The following is a 23,621-nucleotide window of genomic DNA, read 5'->3' as shown; positions in this document are numbered from 1 at the left end:
GTACGTATGTGTATGCCTGATTTATTTTTTATTCTTATGTATTCAGCTATCTATACCCATTGCTTTTAAGGGCCTGGATCACAGTTGAATGCCAAGCAAAGTAGATCAGACATCAGTTTGCCCCAGTGACATCCTCCAACTCTTCCTGGTGGGAACCCAAGGCTTCCTCAGTGTAGTCGGGACATGTAATCTTTCCAGTGGGTTTTGCGTTTGCTCCCACTTGTCCTCCGCGTTGGCTATTCCCAGAATACCTCCACTGGGAGGCATCCAGGGTAAGCGAGTAGTGGCAGCACCTGTGCTGATTAGGTACAGTACATTACACAACCCTGTATCTAATTTAATGCAAACCACTTTGTCTTCTTTTCCACTGTGAGGTAAGTGACATGTTATCTCACTTTTCTTTTGTCTCTCGTTTGTGTGATGTCTTCACAAGTTGTGTGGATTAGGAAAATGTTCCAGACTTTTATAACTTCAGAGGTATGACGACATTCTCATGTCTGCTAGAGGTGTTAATACATGCAGAAGTCGGCTTGATTGCAGCTTTTAATTAAAGGGTGCTTCTCTGTGCATGTGTGCGTCTGTGTGTGAGAGAGAGTGTGAGAAAGAGATTGAGGCAGACAGAGTGTGTGCGTGATCTCAGTGTGACCTTTAAAAGTGTGACTCCAGCTGGATTGTCATAAAGCTGTCTCTGAAGTGATGCTGGCACCTCACCTGCCAACTCACTCTCACCTTGGTGTGAGGGAACATGTGTGCGTGTGCGCACTCGCGACTCCATGCCAGCTCGTCTGTGCTTAAATTGGTATCGAGGCAGAAATGGAGTGACAAAAAAATAAGCGGAATGGGGGGGGGGCTGGCGGATGAATGTACAGTGCAGCATGTGACGAATCCTTTATGCTGGCATACAGTCTTCACATAATCTCCCCATAAGTATTGCTATTTTTAGCCCAACACTATCACAGAGTGTGGCTTCTTTTTGCAGTCCACTTTCCCATATATTATACAGCCTGTGCCCTAGTTGATGTGCTTCTTATGTGAAATGCTTCACAGCATACGTTAATGAGCACAAGGGCTTATTTGAACCGGGGTCTAGAGCCTGTACAAATACACTCTGAGTACAAATAAATAATAACCTAACACTATTCATCTTCAGGGTTGCCTGAACATGTCTGCTTTGGCCAAGTTTGAGTGAAGCCAGAGGCTACGCCACCTCAACTGACCTGTGGCAGCCGTTCACCTGTATCTCCAATAAAATAAATGACTCCTGATGAAAGGGCCTGAGTTCTCTTCAGGAATGACGTAACATCTTGGCCTGCGATCAAAAGACCTTGGTGCCCAGAAGATGATGAAGAGGACGAGAGAAGCCAGCAAGGACCGATGCCGCAGGCAGAACAAAACGCCCCGGGCTGATTTAATGAATGGAGAAAGGCTCTGGTAACAAAGCTCCAGGAAGTTTTCATTCGTCCCAAAAGAAGAAAACTCACTCAAAGTAGGACTGCCCCTGTGGACGTGGTACTATTTAGAAAAAAAAAAGACAAAAGGAGGCTGTGCGTTTCTGAAATAGCAGGAGTCTCGCACTTTCTTCTCTAAGGACGCCGAGTTTGGCTGCACCGCCTGAATGTGCCAGCTGAGTGCTTCCTCCTTATCATTGTTCGGCCTGTAACCGATGCAGTGCAAAGGAATGTACTGTAATGCACTTGGCTCACACCAATTATTCATGAAATGCAGGTCTTCGTAATGATTGACGATCCAATGATTAGACGAAATAGACTGCGACTGGATATAGACCCCCATAAGTCAGACGAGACAGAGAGTGCACAGTGGTCAAAGGAAGCGAGAGAGAGAGAGATTCATACACTTTGAAAGCCTTCACAGTCACTGCTTCTTTACCCGGTTCGCTCTCTGTTGAAGTGATGTATTTGGAGAATCTGACCGAACTGAACAAAGTGACCTCCAGGAGAGAGAGTACGTCTTGTGAGATACACAGAGCTGATACTGTATCAGTAGGATCCATCAATCACCAGTGGGATCTCAACTATTGCAAGCTTTGTATTATTGGGAGTCTTCTGGAAGTCACTGCACCTTTTTTTTACCGACCAAATGGGGTGCATGAAGTGTTTCTGATTCTGATTTCAACTTCAATTTGGCTGATCTGACATAAGAAGGCTGCTATTTCTCTTTGACCGTCATGGGACAGAGGTCTCTACAGGTGCAGTGTTGCCGGTATTTAGCGGTGAGGTTGAAGGTTGCAACCAGCTGAAACTTCCCCCGTGTGTCAAGCGTGTAGGGGAACTACGGAGGCTCGTGCAAAAAATGTGGATATAAACGGCTTATTCTAAAGTAACGAAAACAGACAATTATTCTTATTTATCACAAACTGAAGAAAGCTTTTAATTTCTGCCAATAGATCCACCTAAATGCACCTAAATGCCCACTGTTCCCTTAAAAGTCTGACGAAAATGGTGCGCATTCTCACCTAACATTGGCTATTTTGTTAGTTCAATGTTGGAGAGAACAAGTGATATGAATGCCTCTTCTCTATTAAAGCATGACTTTCTAGGGAGTAATATTTGCAGAGATCATCATCGTCATGATTTAAATTTACCACGCTTGTATAATTTTGTGAACTCAAGTAATTACCTTCTGCTTCAGTGGTGAGTGAGTCGTGGTTACCTTACCTAGTGAGTCGTGGTTACCTTACCTAGTGAGTCGCGGTTACCTTACCTAGTGAGTCGCGGTTACCTTACCTAGTGAGTCGCGGTTACCTTACCTAGTGAGTCGCGGTTACCTTACCTAGTGAGTCGCGGTTACCTTACCTAGTGAGTCGTGGTTACCTTACCTAGTGAGTCGTGGTTACCTTACCTAGTGAGTCGCGGTTACCTTACCTAGTGAGTCGCGGTTACCTTACCTAGTGAGTCGTGGTTACCTTACCTAGTGAGTCGTGGTTACCTTACCTAGTGAGTCGTGGTTACCTTACCTAGTGAGTCGCGGTTACCTTACCTAGTGAGTCGCGGTTACCTTACCTAGTGAGTCGTGGTTTCCTTACCTAGTGAGTCGCGGTTACCTTACCTAGTGAGTCGCGGTTACCTTACCTAGTGAGTCGCGGTTACCTTACCTAGTGAGTCGTGGTTACCTTACCTAGTGAGTCGCGGTTACCTTACCTAGTGAGTCGCGGTTACCTTACCTAGTGAGTCGTGGTTACCTTACCTAGTGAGTCGTGGTTACCTTACCTAGTGAGTCGTGGTTACCTTACCTAGTGAGTCGCGGTTACCTTACCTAGTGAGTCGTGGTTACCTTACCTAGTGAGTCGCGGTTTCCTTACCTAGTGAGTCGCGGTTACCTTACCTAGTGAGTCGCGGTTACCTTACCTAGTGAGTCGTGGTTACCTTACCTAGTGAGTCGCGGTTACCTTACCTAGTGAGTCGTGGTTACCTTACCTAGTGAGTCGCGGTTACCTTACCTAGTGAGTCGCGGTTACCTTACCTAGTGAGTCGCGGTTACCTTACCTAGTGAGTCGTGGTTACCTTACCTAGTGAGTCGCGGTTACCTTACCTAGTGAGTCGCGGTTACCTTACCTAGTGAGTCGTGGTTACCTTACCTAGTGAGTCGCGGTTACCTTACCTAGTGAGTCGTGGTTACCTTACCTAGTGAGTCGTGGTTACCTTACCTAGTGAGTCGTGGTTACCTTACCTAGTGAGTCGTGGTTACCTTACCTAGTGAGTCGCGGTTACCTTACCTAGTGAGTCGTGGTTACCTTAGCTAGTGAGTCGCGGTTACCTTACCTAGTGAGTCGCGGTTACCTTACCTAGTGAGTCGCGGTTACCTTACCTAGTGAGTCGCGGTTACCTTACCTAGTGAGTCGTGGTTACCTTACCTAGTGAGTCGTGGTTACCTTACCTAGTGAGTCGTGGTTACCTTACCTAGTGAGTCGTGGTTACCTTACCTAGTGAGTCGCGGTTACCTTACCTAGTGAGTCGCGGTTACCTTACCTAGTGAGTCGTGGTTACCTTACCTAGTGAGTCGTGGTTACCTTACCTAGTGAGTCGTGGTTACCTTACCTAGTGAGTCGCGGTTACCTTACCTAGTGAGTCGTGGTTACCTTACCTCGTGAGTCGTGGTTACCTTACCTCGTGAGTCGCGGTTACCTTAAAGCATTTCTTACAATTGGATAAACCATCAAAGTAATACACATGCATTTTCTGACAACTCTAATAATCTTTAGCATCCTGTTTTATGTCCTGCAACTATGTTTCTAAGAAAGGATATTGCTTTTTTTCATCTCTACAAACACGCAAAACTCAATCTAACTTTCTCCTCAGTGTCGTAGAGCTCCTTTGTTTTCCCAAACGCTCTAAAAGATACATCAATGGGCCACACTGTTACACTGGGTAGCATGTCCCCACATGATCATGATTATTCCCAGGAGACACATTCTTGGTGGAAGTTGGCAGTAAGAACATTGTATAACAATACCAGCCTTATCCTTTAAGGTTATACAATATTGCGTGTGCGCGTCCTGTTGGTGTGCACAGTTGGACCGTGCCAGCGCGAGAGGCCTCTTTCCAAGTGGAACCAATCATGTGCTCACGGTGGTGTGATGTGTGCAGTGGATGAAAGTGGCATGAGTTATATTCTGCTTGGGGACGAGAAGTGGTATGAGGAGGGGAAAAGGGGAAGGCAGCGGCACGAGTGTGTGTGTTTGACTTAATATTTTTGGTTGTGAATTATGGGAGTGTTTCAGCGGTAGGGCAACAGTGATTTATCAGTGGAAGCGCTGTGCCAGTTAAAATCTGTTGAGGAGCAGGGGAGTGGGAGGATGAGAGCGGCATGCTAATGATGCTGCCACTGTTTCTTGCCATGGATGACTCACCCTCAATATGGGGGAGCTAACATTCACTGTGTGGGTAGACACACACACACACACACACGCACACACACACACACACACACACACACACACACACACACACACACACACGGACACGCACGTCTTAACATGGATGCAGATGTGCCTGGTCTGTCCTGGCTGTTGTGTTATCAGTTGGTGAAAACATGGAAAATGATAAGTTAACAGCCAGCAAGCGTCTCCTGTGTGACTGTGAGGCGATGTGTGATCGTCATGAGTCACAGACGTCTTTCTTTTGCTCGCTGGTTTTCAAAAGGTAAGAGACGCACAGTTGTGTAACCCACTTGGTAATTGGCTTATACTAAACTCATGTGGGACATAATTTCATCTGCTTTCTCGCTCTCTCACACCCTTTCTCTCTCTCTCTCTCTCACTCTCACACACACATACACAACCCTTGAGATGACAGTTGCCATCTGTGGCGTTATTGTTATCTTTTTTAAACAGATTGATTTTTACAAAGTACTGACACAAAAAACGTACTGAGAAATAACTGACGGCTTTTATGGTGCCATACAGGGAGAGAAACAAAATACACTTGCCATCTCTGTGTTTGTCAGCGTTCACTAGCCTTGTATAGCTTGACCTGTCACAAAATAAATGAACGCCTGACTCTTTCAGATTAAGCCTCGAATAACATGCACTAGAACACCCGATATTGGACAAAGCGAGCCCGTCTCAGCCGAGGCGCTTCTCCACGTTATTGCCATATTCATTTTCTAAAAACTCTTGTAAACATTTTGGTTCTCGTCCTTCTCAGTTTCCGGATCATGCATACGTGTGCAACTTCGGAGAGTGTGTGTGTGTGTGTGTGCGTGTCTGTGTGCGTGCGTCTATTTGAACAGCAATAATGACAAACAGATAATCAGAATTAAGAGGGGACATTATTAATTATATTGTCAAGACAAGTGTGAGAAGATGCAATTATCCTATGAGTCATACAATCCTTTCTGCTATTTTGCTTATTATATTATACTTCAGCTGAACTCTTTGGCAGCTTGGTCACCGCAGCTCTTTCACATGAACATAACAACATTGTCCTCTCAGTGAGATGATGATGACCAGAAATAGCTGTGTAATTAATTTGATCAGACTCTACTTCTATGGGTTCATCTTCTTTACTTTGAAGGTACTACATTCCACATTCAGATCTCTGACTGAGGGCTCGCCCCCACTCGGCTCTCAACATGGTGGAAGGTGAGGCGGCTGGCGGCTATAGACTGTATGTAAGACGTGGATGTAGTCGTTGAGACGTCACCCATTGGTTTGTGGATCGTTCTGTATTTTTTTTAATAATTATTTTGTCTGACCAACCAAAACCCCAAAGTAAACCCTGTCTTTAGTCGATGGAGCCCTTTGGCATCCAATATCCATTGTTTTTCAAAAGGTGCTTTATTATTCAACCTTTATTTAACCAGGAGAGTGCCATTGACATTACAAATCTCTTTTTCGAGCTATAAATAAAGTTATTATTATATATTTTTTTATTATTATCACAATATTGGTAGCAGGTAAAGGGCTCATATTGGGACTTCTGACCCTGTTATTGATCAGTGCTTCGAAGCCCCGTCAAGAGCATTTGTGAAGCCTCCACTCGGTGATTACAGGGTCAAGACCCATTTTCTGCCTCGAGCTTCTTATGTTCCAATTGAAGCTATTAAAGAGAGCTTGCTTTCTCACGTCATCTCCTGACCTTTGAGCACAAAAGAAAATAACCTTCAAAAACTAATTCATCCTCCTCCTCGACACCCATTTCCCCTCAAACTCGCACAATCAGGCAGCTGCCGCCGCTCTCCATTTCTCTTCCAACTGTGATTATTCCCAAATTCCCTCTAAATGACTTTCTTCCTTTCTTTAGCAGGTTTATTCAAATGACAGTGTACCCAACTAAATAAATGCTGCTTACTAATATATCATCCTCACCCCTCGGTCTCCCACCGCCTGCCTGGCAGTTGGACCGGTAAATTGAATCCAAGAGAATCTTTGTTGTTACTATTCGATGATGATGATAATGCAATTTTCAGGTGCGAATACCCAAGTGAGAAAATAATCTTCCACTTCTGTACTTCAGAGGTTGTTTTTGTGATTTTATTTTGGATAACAATTTAGATGAGGGAAGAAAGAACAAAAACACCCTCCGAAATAAATAAAAAAGGTCAAAAACCTGTGTAAATACCATTCATGTGGACTGGAATCAAACAAACATTATGCGCTACGATCCGCCATAAATAACTGTATTTCCTGCAGAGTTTAGATATCTTTTTATAGCGGAGTTATCTCTGACTTATCGCCAGTACAGATTTCAGAGGAATATAGTTTTGTTTTCCTTTGCAGACATATTAGTGCTGTGGGTTTTGCAGTCTTAAGAAACATTTCTGTTGCGGCCTCAATGGTATAAAGCGGGCTTCGGCTTGCTCTCGATGCGAAAACAAAACCATCGCAGATAATTGTGATGCACTGGCTTCGATGCATTTTCTCTCAGTTTATTGTTTCCCCGACAGGAAATGGGATGGTTAAGCAGAACGGTTAGTTTTCCGTTCACAACGCCCACACTAGGTGACTCGTGTCATTGTGAGACAAAAAAACAAACAAACACAAAAAACACCCGCCACCGACTCCTCCCTTACAACGCACTGCTTTTGTTTACTCTGTTAACAAAGCTCTAAAACAAACTGCCTCCAAAAGCATGCAAATTAGTCTCATTCTGCCTTCCTTTTCCCTTTTAATGACACAAACGGCATCTAGGCGTGTTGGCTCCGAGGAGCCTCCACTTTCTGCAACCCAGGTGTCAAGTGTGCATTATGATCGCTGAAGGGAGATTGTTCATCGGTTACAGCTGCCTGGTTTAGCGATTACATTTTTTAAAATATATATATTTTTTAAAGCATGATCTGGGAGAATATCTACACATATGACATAAAAGCGGGAGACAACAAGCTTATGTGAGTGTGGAAAAAGAGTGAGACACACCCACGTGGCACCGGTGTGCTCGTCACTCTTAGAAAAGTCCCCCGTCTGTGACTCTGGAAATGGAGTATAATTTAACTTGGGGGGGCCATTTCATTGTTCCCTTTAAGCTTCTTAGCTCTAAAATATTCATATTTCAGGCAAGGGAGTAAGAAATCTGTGACGGCAGGGGAGGGAGACGGAGGAAGGGAGAGAGGGGGAGGGAGGGAGAGAGAGAGAGACTAACTGACGGAATGAGAAAGAAGTGCACTGAAATAAATGAAAGGGAAACTCGGAGGAGGGGTATGAGGGAGAGGGATGCAGAGAACAGAAAGCAGCACTTTAACTGATGTTCTCTAATAAACAACTTTCTCCCTGTCTTTCTGTATTTCCACTGTGAAACCCTTCATGGCAGACCTGTCCAACAAGAGACAAAGCCATTTCTCTGTCGTCTCTGGCTGCTGTGGAGGAAGGAGGCGAGAGTAGACGGCGTAGGAACCGACACAATCGTAATTATAATCTGGAAGGCAATTATTTACAGATATCTTGTCATACTTATGCCGCTTGCTGCCTCTCGTCAAAACTATTTTGTTGAATAGGTTAATTCAAATACAATGAAATGCTTTTGCTTTAAAAAAACAATGCACATCCGCTGTGTGAAAGACACTAATGTAATGTTCTCAAGGCTTTATTCAGCCTTGAGAACAATTCAGGCCAAGCTGCTTGGTATGCATAGTAAAATAACGACATAGATTGCGTGTGCATCTCTGAATACAATAGAATAGATTAAGGGTTACATTAGGAAACCCTAGATGCCATCTTGCAAGACCCACATCTCTGATTTATCTTTCATTAACTATACTCGGTCTGCTGCTTTTGCTCATTGATGACCATTTCCCCTGGTTGATTGGCCAATCAGAGCATTGAGCACTGTGCGACAGCCAGAATCCATGCTAAACTAAACCGGCAACACGCTTTGAGGACCACGCAGCTGCAAAGGCTGTGGCGATTTTAGAGCTCCCTCAATCAAATACAACCCGCGTCGAAATTCAGTCAGGAAATTTCAGACCAAATTCTCGCAACAGGGGCAGCTTGAGATACTTTATGGGGGCCTCAACATGAACTCAATATAGCAAAGCAGCTGCAAATTGTCAATTGTCTATTTAACACGACAACTTTTCAACAAGGTCGATGGAGTTACATTCCTTTTCCTCACGCAACGCATTCCCTCAACCGTACAGCGCACACAAAGAGATGCCATGTTTCATTTTCTCTGGTAAGTAGTAATCATCCCACTCGTGTTGCGGTGCATGCACGGTGCGTGCGGTTGAGTCTGGGATTGAAAGGCGTGAGGGGTACATCTTCGTCTTGGCACTCAGACGGCAAGCGATAATTGAACAAAGCCTTAGCCCTTGTTATCCAGCTGGAAGACGGTTATGTAACACACCCGGAGCAAAATGAGAGATGACAAACTAGAAGCAGTGCATGGCATTAGTAAGTCACCTCATCCTGTTTTTAGGCAAATAAAAAGTGAATGCACCTGGGTGGACCTATAGACAAGGTCTACATCAACTCTGATTTGATTGTACCTGCGTGGCTTCTGTTGCTAGAATTACACAAATGTCTAACCAACATGGATCTTTCATGCCCAAAAGATGTCACACTTGAGGCTGAGCACATATTGCCTGTTGCCTGTAGGTGAAAGAATGAGCGATGATAAGAAGAGGAGGGTAGATAGCGAAGAGGCAGACCGAGAGAGAGGGACGGCGTCGGTGCAGAGCTGTGATACCAGCAGAGCAGCGAGCTGTGCTGCATGTGGGCTGTACAGGAGCCTGGCAGCCTCGGCTGCTGCTCCTGCTGCTCTAAAAGACTAACCCAAAGCTGAATTGATATGCTAATTTGATTGCGAAGCCGTGGGTGGATATGGAGAAGGTTTTAGGCAGTGCGAGGGACCAGGCAGAGAGAGTGACAAGAAGAGCGAGCGAGCGAAAGCGAAAAGAAAGGGAGAGTGGGAGTGAGAGATGTGATGGAGAGAGGGAAGAGGTTGAAATGAAACAAATGGGAAGGAGTGGGACGAGAGGCGAGCTCAGCACTTCGGGGAGCAGAGAGTTTACAGTCAATCACCGAGCTGTTGACAGTCAGCTGTGCATTGCAAGTGGCAGCTGCACAGTCTCCGAGGGCACCACTTGACAAATTGTACATATTTGTTAATTTAAATTAACATTATGCTGATAAAATAAGACATACAATTATTTCATTAAATACATGTCCAGTTTCTGACAACTTGGCTTTATTTTTATAGTAAAGGATCCATCATTTCTATCACCTGTAATAACATTCTACTTACCAAAGTAATTGCTGCGATCGGGGAAACTCCAAACCTCTTTATTTGTAAGTAAAACTGACAATTTAACCGCGAACAACTCACCTTCGATACCCTCGTACATTGTTATTTTTACTGATGGGAACAACACACACATTTAGCTATCCAACCCAAGTTAGAATAAACCAGTGCAAACCTTTTAAGACCCTAAAACATGCACTTTGGAGTCCTAAGGCATTTGATTTGACGTAATTAATATTATTATGGCACATTAAGGTGCAAAGTAAACAGGAAGTGTTTGGACCTGTATGTGGACCTTTGTGGTCCACAAGTGCTTTGTTTTCTGTCAGAGGGACTGAGTTAAGTACCACTTAACAAAGCCTGAAAGAATATTCTGTTAATAGCATGCTAAACGGATCCGAAATCAAACTCATCAACAGCGTAGTATAAGAAGAAGTACAGCGTGGATTACTGCAGCTACTATGAGGAGAGTGTGAAGCGATAATTGGGAGAAGCTGTCATGAGTCTCTGTAATTACCTCAGAATAGATCCATAGATATGCCATCATCCATATTGTTCCTAACACAATATGTATTTGTTATGTACAATAGTATATGTTTTCTTCATAGAGTACTTGCGATATCCTAGCATAGAAATAGACTAGCAAACAAATATATGGGATCCTTCATTATTCTCGATTAGTTGATTGACTGAGTTTATCCACAAGGAATCATGCAAAAGCAGCACTTTAAATCTTGTGTTTACCAGACATGTGTTTATGCGTTTCTTTGAAATAAATCATTCAGCATGAAAAATGCATTAACGAATTGTCAAAAAAGAGTTCTTAGTTGACTAAGACCAAAACAGCCGATTAGACAACCATTTGAAAAGGGGGGGGGGGCAGCCCTAATATGTCACGATGCCTTAAAATACGACCAAGTGGGCTTCAAGTCGTGAGAATCTTAAGATGTCTGCCCTGTGCTTGAGATAATACTCTTCATGGCTGTGCCGGCCGGTCAAGTTCTTCAAAAACTACAAAGTGGTTGAAAGTACACTATTGTGTAAATTAACGTATGCCATAGCTTTAAGATCTTCCACCATTGAAACTAAAGGTGCCCAAAACCAGGAAATACAGAAAGCACACTGAATGGGGATATAGAGAGTATGTGTGGTGTGTTTTGTGTTTGTGTTGTAACGCTTCCTCTCACTGTCTCTCAGAAACAACCGGGACCAGAGGGTACTGTGAGAACAGTCGTCATCCAAGAAAGGAGGCTTCATGTCGGGGTCCACAACGGCTGGTGTTTCCTGGACAAGCCTCAAGTGGTGGTGCTGGAGCCCCTGGCCTCGGGGTCGAGAGGTCGTTCTGACAGCACCTCCAAACAGAGCACCCTGGGCAAGGACAGGTGAGCAGAGGGAAGCGCATGTTCAGTGAGGCTGTTACTGTCGGCTACAGGGGAACGGCGGAGCAATATTCTGTTCTCCAAATCTACAGATGTGCGGAAATCATTTTAGGAGAGCTTATTTTTATAGTATTTCATCAGCCTCACCCGGCGCCATTTTTTGCTGGTAGGCAAGTGATTGAAAGGTTATTCCTGGAAAGTCAGCAAAAATGTTATCTTTGAAAAAGCTATAGGCTGGTATGAATTTAATTTGTGTATAATAGTGTTTGGGGGATGTCTGGAAAAAAGTGAAACATTGCAGACTTGTATCTCATTCTTCCCCGCTGTCCATTTGCTTCATACTCTCCCACCTCGTAAGATGCACAGCATATATTTGGTGTGTTTCACTTTTGTGCCTTCCATATCACACATAGTGAGTTGAGGTCAGTTAGTTCATATACGGGTGTCATAGTTTTGTCAATTATGGAGACAGAAAGAAATATATATGAATACAAAAATTTTAATAATATAGGATCGTTTTGTCTATTAAATCTGAAACACAGCCTTTCCTTATTGAGCTGCTTCCATTATGCCACAATTACAGGAAGACCTAACCACAAATAAACACCTCGAGTCCAGTTGGACAGTGGTGAAGATGAGAGATATTGATGTTATTTGTTCAGTAACAAGATAAATAGTGTATACATATATATTTTATTTTTTATGTTATGTTTTATTTGATACTTTTCATTAACTAATCATGGCCAGAATGCACCAAATTTGAGCGCTCAAACCCCCGTAAGTGAATTCAAGCCTCTTAACGCTCCTCACCGCACAACCTGAACACAAATAAAAAAATTTACCAGCACCCATGGAAACATAAAGACTGACGGTGCTTCCATACGCCGGACGAAGAGACACTAAAATGGTTTGATGAGAATGAAAATGATGCCTCATATACTGTGGCCTTTACATTCGCCATGTCACGTCAACCCAGTCAGACGTGTGTACAAATTCCACCAAATGAGACAATATCTTGTAGGAGACTGATGTTCACCCCTCCAGTAAAGTTCTGTAAACCTCTTTGTGGACCTAAATTAGGACCGTTTTACTATTTGTAATTTCTGAGTCGGTCGCCCGACTTGCATCAGTCATCCTTAAAAAAAAAAGCTAACACAATGTGGTCGGTTGCTGCATGGATCAACGGTTACGTATCCGGTAAGTAGCAGACAGAATATATAAATACAATCTTGTAGAAACGCATATATTAAGTATATTGTTTGTATGTGACTTTGACCTTGTGCAAACACCGACGTTTGATTAGGCGTCACATGTCCCAACCCCAACCTCATCCTCATAATTTACACACTATTCCGTAATGCGCAGGCTTCCACCCTCATAAAACTGCCTTGCAATACATTTCAATAGGCGCCAGCACTTCATACCCAATCGAGGCGATGCGGCCCCTGCTGCCTTTGCCTCTGCCCCTGGGTTTTATTGAGACGCCGTGACACTCGATGCTAACCTTGTCAAAGTGGACGTGCTGATGTAAGGTCACCAGCGCCTGCCTTAGATCAGCAGTAAAACATGTGGATTGAATTGGTTTAAGAAGCAGATCACAGCTGGAGAGGTACAGGACCAGAGCTGGAAAACCTCCTGCAACACACAGCACATAGAGATCCTAAATCTAATTTATATTCCACGGATGAGAAACACTTAACAAAATTAGTATAATTTCAGAAAGATTCAAGTATAGTGACACGTGTTAAGGCCCACTCTGCTATTTTGTCAAACTTGAAGTGCCCACCAATTCAGGTCCTCAGTTTCAGAGCAGGTCACTGCACATTGCTAATGGATCGGTAGCGCCTGTAAAATAAAATAAAAAAGGAAAAAAAAGAAAGCCAGATCTCTTTAGATACTTTGGGTCCACCAGCTGTCACAAACGTCCCATCCCGCTGGTAACTCACTGGAAGTATTTCCTCACGTAAATGTTGAGAGCAAGTGAACCTTTGACCTCCACAAGTAAACAACAGCCAGCAGTTTCAATTAATGAGCTGTCAGTGAGTCATCAGGCAACTGCTTTTTGGGTTTAGAAAAGAGCATTTTTTCCCCAGCTAAAATATTACAAAACCACAATACAATATTTAACAAGAGACCATTTCAAAATAGCTGTGATGCATAGCTATTAATTGTGTTATCTTCATATTGTAAAGTCCTAATTAGAATACTTTTAATTGCACTCAATTTGTTATGCCTCAATGATGTTTCATTCTTCCACACCCTTCTGTCATTGTTAGGTAATTCATTAATAATTAACTTTTGGGTAAAAGGATTAATCCCACTATTAAGTCAAACAGGCCAAAGAAGATGTTGTGAAACTGTACAGATGACACACACACACACACGCGCACACACCCACACACACACACATACACACAGTGAGAGATGATTGCCTCGTTTCAGTGCGTGTCTGAATCAAAATGTATTGTTCCACCTCCTTCAAATGAGACACCAGCTGACTATGGATGATACAAACTCGGGAGCGTGTGCTCAATCACGGGACAGCATAGTCGACACAATCACATGCCGACCAACAATCTGCGCTGAATTACTGTATTATACGGATAAACATGATCGCCATCGTCAAACTACGGCAAACATAATATCTTCTGCACATTTGTGTTTTCTGAAGGAGAAGGTGTGTTTGCGTCTACGCTGTTCAAGTGTGATAACAACAAGGTTAGCCAATGATTAGGATCTTTATCTTTTCTCTGGGTGCTGCCTTTTGAAAGCTGACGGTCTTGTGTTGTGCTCGGTCGCTTCCAGACAGCAGAGAAAAAGAGAAAAAAAAAAACGAACCTCTGAAGCGCTCGCTTGTCCCCCGTCCTCCAGAGAGTCTGCGGAGCGGCAACCACAGAAAAGGCGCTCGGCCCCACCTCGTGACACGCCGGCGCTCCCCAGTATGCTCCCGCCTCTGCTGTATGCAAACTGTGAATGACGAATACCAAGCGTGCTGTTCCACTGCTTACACAGGAGGCCAGCGCTTGCCAGGGAACATTCAGCAAGCGAGCGTAAATCCTCCCAACACATGGAGTTGTTGTTCTGTTTTTAAAATAAGAAATCAAACTGTTTTCAAAAGAGACGATATGGGGCATTATCATCTTTGTCAGTAATGGCCTTTATACAGCACATCGGTCGCAAATAATCGTTACGCGTGTCCCAGTATTGCTTCTTTCCTTCTCGTCTCTATCTCTCTCTCTCTTAACATGTAACCCTTCACTCCTTCACTACGTGTGTGTGTGTGTGCTCTCTCCTCAGCTCTGCGATATCAACCCTCCCTCAGACGCTGGGCCTTCGCAGCAGCTTGGAGCTCAAGCTGACCAATCATCGCGCTTTGGCAATTGTCTTCCAGCTCGAGTGTGTCTTTTCGGCTCCGATTGGCCGAGAGACGATGGTAAGAGGAACGCACACGTACACTAAGCCCAAAACCAGACTTAATGTTAATTAATCCTCGCCTGAAATCCACCATCGATGAAATGAAGACAAACCAGAATGGCCTCTTCCGCGTCATTCATCTCAAACAGGTCTTCACTAACATTAGTGAAGTCCTCTCTTCGTCCTGCCTTTGTTCTCTCACCACCTCCTTCCTATACTTGGAGTATCAATCCTTCCATCTTGCAACAACATCTTGCCCGTGTCTCCCAGAGGAAATTACCGAAGGCTTTCTTGGCCACGAGTCGCAGCAAGGGACCAGAGGATGTCATGTCCAATTGTGATGAATATGACATTTGGTCAAGTGGAGTTCATACATGCCTTCATCTGGGGTATTTCCAAGAAACAACTTCCAAACCTCTCTATTGAAATTTTGCAAAAAGGTATAGTTTTAATAACCTCAGGCTCTAAAAATCCTGCCTTCTCCAAAATCCTTGTTTACTAGCTTGCAGTCTTCTTCTTCTTCTTCCTCCTCACTACCCCTGCTGGCGCATAGCAACATATCTTAATGCGTTACCGCCACCTGCAGTGGCATCGTGTGAAACCATTGGCAGGATCGTGTAATGCATCACCCGCCTGACTGTGTGCGTGCTCGCGCATCATCGAGCAAGTGAGGTCAGAAACTCCACAGGAAACCTTTGACGGACCTTCTGACAGCCCGTCGCTCTCAGCTGTGGTGGAGGAGGTGGTTACCGCTTGTCTCACCGCAACATTTTGGGCAAGTTAGGATGCTCTGGCTTCAGGAAGCGACCCAGTGCTGATGACCAGAGAACTCAAACTCCTGGTTGCCTTGGTGATGGTTGACATCATTGACTCTACAGACTATATGCGCATGACTCATTCTATTCTCTCAAAAGAAAAAGCCTTACTGCGTAGGTCTGCTGTGCAGTCACTTATGCCACTGCTGAAATGGAGCTGGCACAGGGATGCTTTTATTTGTTTAGGGTTTGTTGAGAAGGCTTTCTGGGAATTTAAATAAGCTCGGAGTGTGATGCTGCAGTTAGGTTTCTTATTCACTTACTGTTCGAGTGAGTCAAATAGGACTTTAATTAGTCTTATGATGTGGTCCCCATTGTCCCTATAAACTATGTCCACATGAGATTTACAACCGAGAGCTTAGTTGATGAAGTGGTACCGGCATACACGTAGCATGAATGTGCAGAACAGAGACGATATAGCCAGGAAATCTATCTTTTTGTTTGTTTGCTAAAACAATTTTCAAGTTTGCATTAGTCGAGAGTGAACAGCGTGCAATTAGTGTCTTGGGTCACCTGCCAATTAACAGTGACCGACCCATTGTGTTAGAAGCCCATGAACTAAACTCTCTCTCACTGATTTTAGTTGAGTTAGTTTACTCTGAGCTTCGTGCGATGATGTAAATGGTATATTAGAAGTATGTCAAAAGATTTTGCAACAATACTGCTGTGATTGAATCGTGTTCAGGGTCGCGGGGGGTGGGGGATCCCAGCTGACATTGTGCGAAGGTAGTGTTGACCCTGGACGGGTCACCAGACTATCACATTGATACGCTGAGATTCACACTTACAGGCAATTTAAAGTAGTCAATGAACCTGAGCTGCATATCTTTGGGCTGACACGGGGAGAACATGCAAACTCCATGCAGAAGTGCTGCCCAGCGCGGGAATCGAACCCAGGGCCCCGCCTTGCTGTGTGGAGACGGTGCTAGCCACCACATCACCAGTGCAGCCCATTATTAAAAACAATAATGGTAAATATAAAAATATAATTGTTTTCCTCCATAAAGTATTTACATTTAGTATAATTCTATCCATTCTACCTTTTTTTTTATATATATGAACTACAAAAAAACAAACAGTAACTGGCACTCGGTACTGACCGACACAGTCAACACACCCCCAGGGAAGTAATTTCCAAATTCAAGCCGCACCACTTAACAACCGCTCATGGCATGGGAAACCTCAGAAAGACTGTGGTAATTATGTGCGTGGGTGAGCCTTCAACACTTAACGCCTGCCAAGGCTGGGCTCTCATTGTGTTACCGCGTGTTATACTTTATACAATCAGCGGTCACCGGATCACCAATTAAAAGCGGCAGAAAAACAAACCCGCCACTCGGTCACAGAAGCGCCAGGGTACTTTTGCATTAATGTATTAATTCACCCATTCTTACCTCAGCAACCACTTGAAAGCTAATCAGTCCGTTGTCAATGGACAGTGGTTTAGGTTTTGTTGCATGGATGAATTGTTCCATGGATTTCTTTTGACATGTAATGGATATTGTTTACGGGGAAAAAAAACAATCAATTTCTACTGAAGAGTTTTTTTTTCCAATGCGTGAAAGACATCACCGTAAAAATGAGGAGCAGCTCACCATCTTTCTTATCTTCGTTGCCTACAGTTCGCCGATGTAACTCTGCTTTACCGTTTGATACTCAAGCTCCACGTGCGTCTCAGCAGTGACATCGTCTGACGGCTGATCTTTTAAGTGCCCGTCTTTGACACGTGGCGTTTACAGTCGGTACACATGTGCGTGTTCTGATTCCATCCGCTCCAAGAAGCCGAGCAAAATGGGCCTCAGCAGTTGATCATAACTTGATCCAGGTTTCGGTTGCATTCCTGCCCGCCTCTTTTCTGACAGCAAACTGCCACTCCATTGCTCCCAAGATGGAGGCCATTGGTGCAGTTCAGCCGTGAGCACAGAGAGAAAGGAGGGAAGTGAGGAATGTGGAGAGAATCTTTAGCATGCTCAGAGCTCGGCCCGTCGTCACATCTCTGCACACATGGCCGCTCTCTGGTCTGTGTGCTTGTTGCTTCTGCAAAGTTATAGAGACCCTTATTCCACCCAAAAAGCAATCACAACAACACTTTTTTTTTTTTACATTATTATTTGGGAAAACAGGACATTGGTCTTGGCTGTTGGTCTATCCTATCCTGACTCCGCAAGATGGTTTGCACGGAACCATCTGAGAAGCCGTCATTGGAGACGGACGAGGGGGAAGTCACTTTCAAGAATCACGTGGCAGGTGATCGGCTACACCCCCCGTCAATCAGATTCGATTCAATTCAATTTTCAATTCAGTTTATTTTGTATAGCCCAATATCACAAATTACAAATTTGCCTCAGAGGGCTTTACAATCGGTACACATACGACATCCCTGTCCCAGGACCTCACATCGGATCAGGAAAAAACTCCCCAAAAATAACCTTTGACAGGGAAAAAAGGGAAGAAACCTTCAGGAGAGCAACAGAGGAGGATCCCTCTCCCCGGATGGACAGAAGCAATAGATGTCATGTGTACAGAATGAACAGCATTTACAAAGTTACATAAACACATTACATGAATATGACAATGTATGAATGGAACTCCAATCCATGAAACAGAAGGAGGTAGAGAGGAGGGGGGGCGGGGCGCATCAGCAGGGCCGACGCGGGAGACCGGCTCACCAGGCATCAGACACCTCCAGGTCCAATGGACCCTATGAGACGTGAAGTCACAAAGACTCCGGGGAGATAGCAGAGTTAATAAGGTGCAATGGAGAGATGTAAATTCATCCATAAGGAGAGAGAGAAGAGGAGATAGGTGCTCAGTGTATCCTAAAAAAGAAATCAGATTCTTACTGAAGCGAGTCGGGAGAAGATCGAAAACATCTTTTTTTATTTTTTGTTGAAAAAAGCCTTCTGTGCCATTCTTTGCTTTTCTTTGAATAAATACTCCAGCTCTGATTTACATTATATAATTGCATTTACTCTTTGGGAGCCCCCGTTGTTGTTTTGAACAAACCGCCTCTCAGTGACACACTCACCTCAACCACGCCCCTTGTTTCACACCATAACTCCTCAACTTCTGCTGTGGAGGTTCATGTTCCCCAGAGGGTGAAGCCTAATGTTATTGATGACCTCCTGATCCGTTTTCTTGTGTCACCACATGGCCAAGACTTCTACTTGTACATAGAAAATACCAACAACCAATGGGCAGATTGTCATTAAATTTCGTGCTCAACAAATGTTGAACCGTTTCCCATCTGGACAGTTAATGAGCTCTCCTGTTCCACCTATCAGCTCTAGTCCCCCCACAAAATATTTAGTGGCTCTAAATCTAATTGACAGATTGCCATGAAACTGAATTTAGCATTTCCTTTGCTTTAAGCAGAAAAGGTTCACTCGAGTTGAGGAATTCTAACAAACCTGATGGAAACCATCAAACTGATATCTGTCTACATCATCCCAGAATAGCTTTGCAAAAAAAGTGCTGTGTGGGTGACCAGATCTCCTACGTCACTCTACTTCAACACCTTCGCCGGCATGAATGTTTGATGAGGGGAGAGATATTTAGCAGGTGGAGGGTAATTTCTGTCCGTGTGTGGGAGTGGAGAGTGTGTGTTTGTGTGCTGATGTGTACATATGACGTTTTGTGGGTGTTTAATCCAGAGTCCTGATGCGTCCTGGGTGTTGACTGATAAAAGGTTTGATACGCGATGCCTCCCGGAGACGGCATGCGGCCTCGAGGTGTTATTGCTGGGTTGAGCTGAGGTGTGTCTTCAGGGGCAGGCAGCTGCACGCTGTCAGCAGCACCTCGACAGCACTTGTGAACCGCAAAAGTGAGGGTTCAGGTCTGATTGCACCCACAGCCTCCCCCGAGACTTTTCTCTGGCCCTTGTGGAATTGGGCTGGTATTGAAACCAGCAAAAATGGCCTTTTGGCCTTTGAGGACATTCGGTCAAAATAAAAAAAATGTCAATACTTTGAATACGGCAGAGTAGAGAGTGTACAGACAGCAGAGTCCGTACACTTGTGGTGTTTAAGGTGCGACAGGAGAGTACTTCATCGACAATGGAGGGACACATTAGGTGTTATAGCTGCACAAGAAGAGAGCAGATAAAGATACAGAATAGGTTGAGCACAGAAAAACATAAGATGTACAGAGGTGCAACAGTTGGGGAGTAAACTATTCATTGGAAATGCAACTTAGAGAGTAAAATAGCATGTACATAAACATGGGTTATGCACATTGATGATATCTATAAGAAAAGGCACTTCAAATTAAAGTGCTGGGAAGGCATTGAAATGTATTGAAGAGTGAAGCTTAAGGGCTGAAAGGAGCAATGGACCGTAACTCAATAAAATAGATATAAGTAATGATATAGAATATAGAATATCATTTGAGGATAATGGAAGTATAGTATTATACAGTTGTATAGGAATGATATTTAACATTATGCAATAAAGTAGTATGTTTTGTGTCATTCCTTCTAGGATTCAATACAAATGGCTTTGTTGCGCGGCCTTTTGGCAGGAAGCACAAACAGATGTCTTATCGTGTGTGCCCAGGAGTGACACCTTGATGGAGTACTAACAATGGCCTCCCCCTGTTTTCTCTCATTTCCCATGTTGCACTGCCGCCAACTGCACACGTTGCCACTAGGTGGTGCTGCGTAGTGCAGCTTGAAGGAGATTCCTCTTCCACGGGGTGGGTGGAGGGAAGGAGCGCGAGACTGCCGCACTGTTGTTCGCTGATTAAATAGAATTACGCCGTTTGATATATTCTGAGGGGGCTAAGGTGGGTGAAAAGAGTAAAACAATGTTATTGAAATCGCTTCTCTTCTAAAACATAACCACCGCAATACAGAGGCAATTGCTCGGCGCTCTGAGCCTGCCTGCATGTCTCATCCTCGCGATGTTGAAAGGCCAGTCTGCTTCTCTCTGTAAGACAAAGAAAGTGGATGGCCTCTTCTTCTTTTTTTTTGACAAAATTGCCGCCGTCGCCTTTGGTTAAAAAGAAAGAAAACCACGCTGTGTCGTCATTTGTTCTCTTTGGTATTTCTTGATTTGAGTTATTATCGGGTTGCTCTCTCTCTGCCGCCTACTGTCTCCTTCTCTCAGAGCCTTTGAGCGGACTTCTTTCATGTTCCTAAGGACCAGTCAGAAGGATGGAGATAACAATTTAAATTAAGGAAGCTGGGGAGAGGAGAGGAAGTGGGAATTTGACAGATAGGCTGTTCTCAGAGGTTGTCTGAGGTCAACGAACTTCAAATAATCAACTTTTCTCTCAGTCCGTCGTCCACTTCCTGTCATCTCTGCTTTAATTTGCAGTTTTGCCATTTCCTGCTCTGTATCTATTCCCTTCCTTATCAAGGGGCTCTGTTGTATCACCCGGCATCCCTCTCAGTGCCTTGATGGGCTGCACATCTTCCCGTGTTCACTCCAGCTGCGCTTTTCCGCGTCTGACGGCGATTAAAAAAAGAAAACCAAAAGGCAAAGTTAAAGTATATTATTTCCAGAATTGCAATTACTGTGTTCAGCGATTATCACGGCCCAAAACATTAAGATGATGGTTGCCTTAATTTCCTGCATCTCGTGCCATATTATTACTGTAATTGCTTGTTTATGTACGTGTGGCTTGAAACATGGTATTAATTGGATATGATGATATAATATCACAGTTTGATTTATACTGAAAGTTCAGACTATCCATAAAGGGACACGAATAAGATTGAAGAGTATAAACAAAAAACTTGGGGATTTGGGTTCCGTAACAAGAGATACAGATGTTAGAGCAGAACCATTGTGCACATCTGGCGAAAAGAAGGTACAGTATATGCATATTTCTTTTTCTTTTTCTTTTTTTTGCCTTGAACCTTCATAGAGTTTTATGTGTCAGGCCCCACTGGTCAGTGGACAGCTGGAGAAACGACCATCCACCAAAACAGACCATCCTTGAATAGAGATGGGGGGGTGGGGGGGGGTTACATTACCTCACGTACACAACCGCCCTGGGACCGTGTCAAGGGCAAGAGCGGACGTCCATGTTCAGAACCAATGGTGACGTAACGCCGCCACAGATTGTTTTGTTGTTGGTTTTTATTTTGTGATAAACTGGCCTTTTTTTTTATTTTTTATAATAAGTTGATTTTCAGAGTTCATTTTCTCAATCTGGTCCGGGAAACGATCCGCCCTCCACACAAGTTCCAAGAGCACTGATGAGAGCAAGTACTTGTCAAATATTGTGACCCTTTCGATCACTTTTCCTCCCGGTTCCTTGACACGCTCATCTGTTTGAGTAATGAAAAAGTGGTATCCATCACAGCACATATCCACTCGATGTGTAAGTGGACACCTTCAACGGTACATGATTTACTCTCACTGTGAGAACACTTGGTTGGACAAGTGACGCGAGGCGCCGACAGCTCTCCTAATTGTTGTCTGTCAGCACCAATTGTGCCCGCTAACTTCACCCGAGACATCATCTCGGGCCGATCGCAGACCCCCCCTCCCCCCCACAAACCACCGTTGGCCCTGCTCATCTGCTCCACGATGTAACACAGGTGCGTACAGCTTAATGCAAGACGATGGGGGCTTACTGTGGTCTGCCTTCCTCTGCTGACAAGCACTAGCTCATCGCTAATGGAGGGGCCGGTCCGGAGGAGGTGGAGGCACGGGCCGACCAGGAAACAATTTGTCGGGAGGCGTGACAGCTGCAGTCATCCAAAATACTGACGCAGGGAATGAGTGACTGCTCGTAGGTCACAGCCCCAGAAGGATGCAAGCGGAGGAGATGGATTCGAGGAACAGAGGGGAAGGGAGGGACGTGCAGAGAGGAGATACTTCGGGTTTCATCCTCCTACTAACCACCTTCTATGAGACGCGAATCACATCTTCGGAACAGTAATTTGCAACTCTCACGAGCTGTTACTCCACAGCAAACTTGTGTTGCTTGCTCAGAACAAAAGGACGTTGACAGTTGTGATACGTCTCATGCGCTATAATGGGTTCTCCATTGGAGTAATCGGGCCAACGCCACAACAACTGTGTCACCAGCGTCACGTTTTTTTGTTGTGTTGCGTCACCTTTTGACCCCGACTGGGCCCAGTGAGTGGCACAGTCGATTACCAGGCGTCTGAAGGAAGTGTAACCATTAATGCATAACCTTTAAACACACTCACTGTTTTGCCCTTTACTGAGCTTTCAGCAGACGCAGGACTGGATTTGGCTGCATGCCTGCTTCTCATATGCTATATAAAGAAACATATCCCAGCTCAAAGAAGACACGGTCATCAGTAGGAGGCTTGTTGGTCGCCTACGTAACTCATTGTGCCGCATTCACGAACGTTATTTTTTTGTCTGTGGTTTGATTTAGAACTACAAAGCAGAAACATCTGTCGGCTGTCAGAAGGTGCGACAGAGACTCATTTCCAAATAACTGAGACCGATGAGTGCAGTGGATACAGAACTCATGCAGACATTTTCATGCATTTTCACATATTCTGAAGTGTGACTGGACAGGGATTTGACAGCACGGGGAAAACATCCTGCTGCCGCTATCGGGCGTCAACGTCAGGCGTGTGGCAATGTACTGTGTCAGTGATGGAAAGCTTTTCAGTCGACGGAGACTCTATTCATGCAGTACAGCGTTTGAAATCAAGCGAATCACTGGACTCGGCCCTGCTTTATGCCTCCGAAAATAATAAAAGATGGTAAAGAATATTTTGTAGTGTTGTTTATTGATAGACTAGAACTCTCCGCAAAACCACATATAAAGACTCTGTTCTTAGCTATTTGGGAAATAAAGGTAGCTGGTTCCACCAATGTCACTATTAA

General features: G+C 44.3%; 1 protein-coding gene across 6 annotated transcripts in view; it reads left to right on the top strand.

Moving 5' to 3' along the window:
- Nucleotides 1–23,621, top strand: part of nphp4 (nephronophthisis 4) — a 138,280-nt gene that overhangs the window by 34,811 nt on the left and 79,848 nt on the right. For 4 of the 6 annotated variants that reach the window (XM_034537648.1, XM_034537647.1, XM_034537650.1 and 1 more), the window contains exons 7-8: nucleotides 11,391–11,575; nucleotides 14,870–15,005. The exons of 1 other annotated variant lie outside the window; for it this stretch is intronic. In XM_034537648.1, coding sequence (XP_034393539.1) covers nucleotides 11,391–11,575; nucleotides 14,870–15,005 — 321 coding nt within the window. Of the gene's footprint in view, nucleotides 1–8,264; nucleotides 8,359–11,390; nucleotides 11,576–14,869; nucleotides 15,006–23,621 lie in introns of all 6 variants that reach the window. One more of the 6 variants, XM_034537653.1, reaches the window with a different exon arrangement.

Source organism: Cyclopterus lumpus, chromosome 7, assembly GCF_009769545.1.
Source record: "Cyclopterus lumpus isolate fCycLum1 chromosome 7, fCycLum1.pri, whole genome shotgun sequence".
Taxonomy (NCBI): Eukaryota; Metazoa; Chordata; class Actinopteri; order Perciformes; family Cyclopteridae; genus Cyclopterus; species Cyclopterus lumpus.
Note: the sequence above shows the minus strand (reverse complement) of the source record. Positions and strands in the feature narration are given on the sequence as shown.